The sequence below is a fragment of the Cynara cardunculus genome (genome assembly GCF_001531365.2).
Source record: "Cynara cardunculus var. scolymus isolate 2C chromosome LG 7, CcrdV1, whole genome shotgun sequence".
In the NCBI taxonomy this organism is placed as follows: domain Eukaryota; kingdom Viridiplantae; phylum Streptophyta; class Magnoliopsida; order Asterales; family Asteraceae; genus Cynara; species Cynara cardunculus.
Window position 1 is genome coordinate 10,117,703 of NC_037534.1, and position 5,438 is coordinate 10,123,140.

A 5,438-nucleotide genomic window follows, 5' to 3' on the forward strand; every position below is an offset into this window, starting at 1 on the left:
TTATTAGGGGTGTTTGAGATTGCTTATTTGAAACAACTTATGTTTTTTTTTACAAAAATCATTATCAACTTATTATAAGTTAGAATTGTTTATTTCTTCAAATATTCATTATTACCAGTTTGACACCGATATAAACTGTTTATCCAAATACTCAAAAATACTTGTTATCGGTGTCACACCAAAATAAGTCAATAAATTGTTTTATAAGGGGGTGTTTGGGATTGCTTATTTGAAACACCTTATTATTTTCTACAAAAATACTTATCAATTTATTATAAGTCATAAACTTATTACCGGTTTGAAACCAATATAAATCATTTATCCAAACACCCCCTTAACAAAAAAAAAAAAAAAAAAAAAAAAATGGGAACTAAAAGAAGTTTGCAGGTACAAAAAAGAAGCAGCCTATTTCATCTGCTCGTAATCGGAGAAGCCAAGGAGGCGACGACGTGAAGGGCGTTGGAGATATCAAGTGTATCGGAATCGGTTTCTGTTCTTCTCCGAGATTTCAAGTAGGTAATCATCTTCTTTTCTATATTTACTCCATGTCGATTTTAGGGTTTGTTACTGCTGAGCATCTATTGTTGCTTGGTTTTGCTCAAAAACGCAAATCGATTTCGGTTCTTCGACTGTTGCTTTCACTAATTACATATGGAAGTCGATTACAGTTGTATACGTTGTGAAGTTTGAAGTGTTATTGCTGTGTATGTGGTTAAGATACCCATGTAAACCCCCATGATCTGTGGTTTAAGTTTGAAGTTCATCTTCTGGAACATGTCCATATACTATATAATCTATATAATTAGGTTTTCAGAAGTGTTCTTACACTCATCCATATGTTTGATTCTGGGTTTCGTTTTCACTAGTGCAATTAGTGAACATATGATCTTGTAGAACAAAATTGCTCGACCCTCCATTAACGAAAGACAACAAAACTAACGCAAGTTTTGTTGCTTCAACAAACAATTATTAAGTATTAACATGTTGGTTTATTTATATTTGCTGCCTGATTTGTGGTTATTTGTTCCTACCTTCAATGTAAGATTCATGAAGTCAAAACAAAGGAAGAAAAATGGATGGACCGGATGAAATGGATGTTTAGATTGACAGGGAAAGTGATAATGCTGGTATTAGTGAGCTGTGTATGGAATTATGGATTAGCAATTTCTAGGGTACTATGTCATATGATAAGGGATATTGGATGTTTAAGACCTACTAGAAACACATCTATTGAAGAGGCTGTCATAATGTTTTTATGCACCTTGGCTCACAATTACAAACCATGATATGTGGTTCAAGTTTGAAGTTCATTTTTGGCAAACCATTGATGTGAGTTTATTTGTGGCCAAATGGCACACACTATGCTCTTGCTGCCAATGCTTTGATTGTAGAAAATAAATCTGATTCTTTGAGAGTTGAGAAGATGCAAGAAGTTGTGGATGAACTTCTTACTTCTTAGTATCGGCATATCTCAAGCTAATGTTGGTAAAACTCTTGAAGTTTTCTACAATGATCCCACCCAAGTTAAGGTCTTGTTTACTTTGCCAACTCATATGATATGATCCTAGGTGCTTGGGTTCTTGTATCCAAAACTCTAGTGAATGGATTTCAACATATGTAAGGGTTTTGTGAGAAACATTCAATATAAGCCTTTTTGTATTATATTGTGATGTTGGGTGGCTATGTAAGTTCTTTTTGAACCACTATGTAACATCACACATCAGTGCGTATTTGTATCGTATGGTTATGTTGAAGCTACAATTTTTTGTTTAGGTGATAAATTCATGATTGACTTAATAAAATTGTAGTAGAATTATACCAATACAATGCCTTGAGTTAGAGCACTCATAAGATATTAGAAATATTATAATATAAAACAAATTTTCATTGATTATATAATACACTGGTCATTCCCGTTCCCATTCCCCTGTGTAAAGTAAACAGGCTCTTAGTAATTTCTTTTAATCCCTAAGGCATTGGCATGCTTTTTTCAACTGTAATATTGTTTCTCCTTGTTGCAAACATTTATCACTTATCTCTCTTTTCCATTGCAGCTTCAATGTCTGCATATGAAAACGTTGTTGGTGGGAAGCTGAAATTAAAGGGCAAGGCCCTTGATGTGAAAGCTGGTGGAGTCAAGAAGAAGAAGAAGACGAATAGACAATTATCTGATCAAATCACTAAAAAGATTGACGATGAGAATGTTGACGGTTAGTTGCTTCAAAAACGTTTTAATTTATTTGTATTTACAAGTATTACCCCTTCCATATCAAAACAAAGTCCAATTTATAATTTTTTTTGTACTGTGAAAAAGTCCATTTAAAATTGTAACCATAAGATATATCTAGTGTTACAAAATTGCAACCACTTCTTAAAAGATTAGATAAATTACCATTCTTTTATTCTTCATCGAATCATGTGCAATGCCTAAAATTCTAGCCTGCTAATTCCTTTTTGGCACTTGTCCTTTCGTTCTGAGTTACTGCTTAGATACATGCAACATATTTTGGTTATAAATTAATTTATTGATGATTACTTGGCACTTGTTCTTTCGTTTTGGTTTCTTCTTCCTATTAAGTTTGTTATCTTTGGTAGCTCGATATATGTGTTTATGAGCATAAGAGTAATAGAATGATTGATTGGTTCACTGTTACTGATCTTTTTGATAATACACTTGGAAGTAGATCTGTCAATGGTTCAGATTTGGTTGGACCGGTTGATAATTTAACTTGACCCATGACCCAATTCATGGTCCAACTATACCAATTAGACGGAAAATGCCCCATATTAACTCATTTATGTAACCTTCTTTACTTAAGAAGAGTAAATACTGCTACTACAAATAATAGCACATATAAGTCTTTAAAACATAAGACCTTACCTTCTATCATATAACCTACTTTTTATAACAGTTGTAAAATACAAATATAAATACATCCCCACATATACAGTACACGTCTTTAAAACATAATACCGAAGTTTGTCATATAGCATTTTTTTATCATACATATTGATCTTAAATAAAAATGAGAAAGGGGTTCCACATATATTAACAGACATTACTACCGTTAAGGAATAGATGTCTGAAAGTGTACTTAGGGAAGCTTTGTTTGCAGGACTTTGTGGGATTTGGAATTGGATTCAATTCCAGTCCAGCGTAGCTTCCTTTCTTTATAGCTTTAACTGCTAGGAAAGAAAAAATAGCCTTGTTGCACCTATTCTCCGCAACCGTCGTTCCTTCGCTCATAAGCTAACTAAGAGCATGCCTTCGACCCATTTCGTTCAAAGGAAAGTCCGGAATTGAATGAAATCCCACAAACATTGGATTTAGAAATCCTATGGCGGTAGTTGGTAGGTATTTCACGTGATTTTCGAGGATTTTTTTTTCAATAATGTTTTAAATATGTTAAACATTCACTATGTAATAATCGGTTAATAAAAGATAATTTTATTTTTTTATAATTATTTATAATTTGTTTTTATGAATCCTACAAACTAAACACACCGAAGGTTCCAAATCCATCCATGAAACCAAGTCCCTCAAAAAAACATTTCATCGAACTAAAAGCCCCCTTAGTTGTCAAGATTTGGCAACTTCATGTGTTTTATCATGTGATAATAAAAGGTTTTAGTGTCTGATTTCTGAAGTGCATTGCCATGAAGCAGATTATAAGAACTCTCTTCATATAATATGACCAAATATAAAGTGAAAAATGTATTTAGAAGTGTTTCTATCAAGTGAATATGTAAACAATACATCTACTAATAGGTGCAAATCACTAAAGAAAACAGAAAAAATACATCTTAGGGGCCGTTTATCAAACACTTACCCGGTAAGTGCTTGTCGGTAAAATTTAACACTATTATGTACTTACCGGGTAAGATTTTAGTCCACCAAAACGACATAGTATACAACAATTTACCCGGTAAGTGCTTACCGTGGTAATAGTCGTCGCCCTCACTTACCGGGTAAGACTCTTGATCCTTGTCTCGCTCTTACCGGGTAAGGTTCTTGGTCCTTACTATATTCATCCGGTAAGGTAATGTTATTTGGTAAGCGCTTACCTGGGTAAACATTTGGTAAACGACCCCTTAGTCCCTGAACGAACACTATATTAATCCTACGTTTCTATACACTCTGTGAGACTCTGATAATGGAATTAAAAGACGACTTTATCCATGCACCTTGTTATCTTTTATAGGTTACACCTCAAACAGGAGAATAACCTTCTGAGGGTCCTTTTTAAGTGCATAACCTTCTGACAGATTTTAAGGCATGCTTGTGTTAGTTAGAGACATCTTTAATCTATCAGAAGGTTATTCTCCTAATAAACAAAATGAAACGAATGGAATTTCTTGCTTACCCTTGTTGATACGAAATATGTCTCCAACTTTAGCTTTTATGGTCCCTCCAAATGATAGACATTTGTAAATTGACATCTGTGTTAGATGGGCATATAGATTTTAATTCTCTAAAAAATTGACATTTATAATCTCAGATATTGGTGGAGGCACCATAACAACAACCGATCAGGAAGACACAAACGATGGGGACAAACACTTGGGAGAATCAAATCGTTCTTCTTACTTGGACAGTATGACTCCAGCCGAGAGGCGTTACATGGAGCAAAGGCAGCAAATTGACATGCACAAAATGGCGAAAACGTCAAACAAATCGCACCGTGACCGGATTTCAGATTTCAACCAGTATCTTGCTAATATGAGCGAGCATTATGACATCCCGAAGGTTGGTCCTGGCTAAGCGTCATGGCGATCCAAAGGCCATGGTTCGGTCTGTGTATTTTTCTTTTCTTGTTATCTTGTCTAGTGACTACAAGTCTTGGTTATATTGCATTGTGGATCATAACTTGAAATGGTCATCTCATGGGTTTCTCCCATGATTTGTTGGTTTTATTATGGTGTAAGTTTTAACTTCAAATTCTTGAACATACCCATATGCTATATGATCCATAAAAGTCCATGTTTTCTTTGAAGTATATAATATTTATATACGGCAAATGTAACAAATAAACTCACGCACTCTCCTTACCTTTAGTAAGGTTTGAACTCTTGACCTCCTAGGAGGCCAAATGCCAGCGGTTAAGTAGGTGGACATGTTTGTAAAATGAGTAGGAGATCTAGAGTTCGATTCAAGCACCACCTACCTCTCATTGAGATATGATGGTATGTGGGATGGGTAGAGTGGAGACTCTTCAGATGACGAGTTCATATAAAAATCCGTAATCCACTTCCCCAAGGGTGATGCCTGGAGGTTTCAGGTAGGGGTGAGCATAGGCGGGTACCCGCCCTTTTTGACAGGAACCGGAACCGGAACCGGAACCGGCGGTTCTTGAGATATTGGAACCGGAACCGGAACCGGTTAGAGCGGTTCTTAAATTTTTGGAACCGGAACCGGAACCGCCGGGAACCGGTTCCGG

General features: G+C 35.3%; 1 protein-coding gene across 2 annotated transcripts; it reads left to right on the forward strand.

Annotated features, from left to right (window-relative positions):
• Positions 1-383: 383 nt before the first annotated feature.
• On the forward strand, positions 384-4,971 carry LOC112515356 (protein FAM32A-like). Of its 2 annotated transcripts, none has more exons than XM_025122131.1 (3): positions 384-512; positions 2,055-2,210; positions 4,500-4,971. In XM_025122131.1, exons 2-3 carry the CDS (start codon positions 2,060-2,062, stop codon positions 4,760-4,762), a joined length of 414 nt encoding a protein of 137 aa, XP_024977899.1. In that variant the 5' UTR covers positions 384-512; positions 2,055-2,059; the 3' UTR covers positions 4,763-4,971. The 2 variants fall into 2 exon arrangements, with proteins under 2 accessions (XP_024977899.1, XP_024977898.1); XM_025122130.1 differs by having other exon boundaries at positions 390-516.
• The last annotated feature ends 467 nt before the right edge of the window (positions 4,972-5,438 follow it).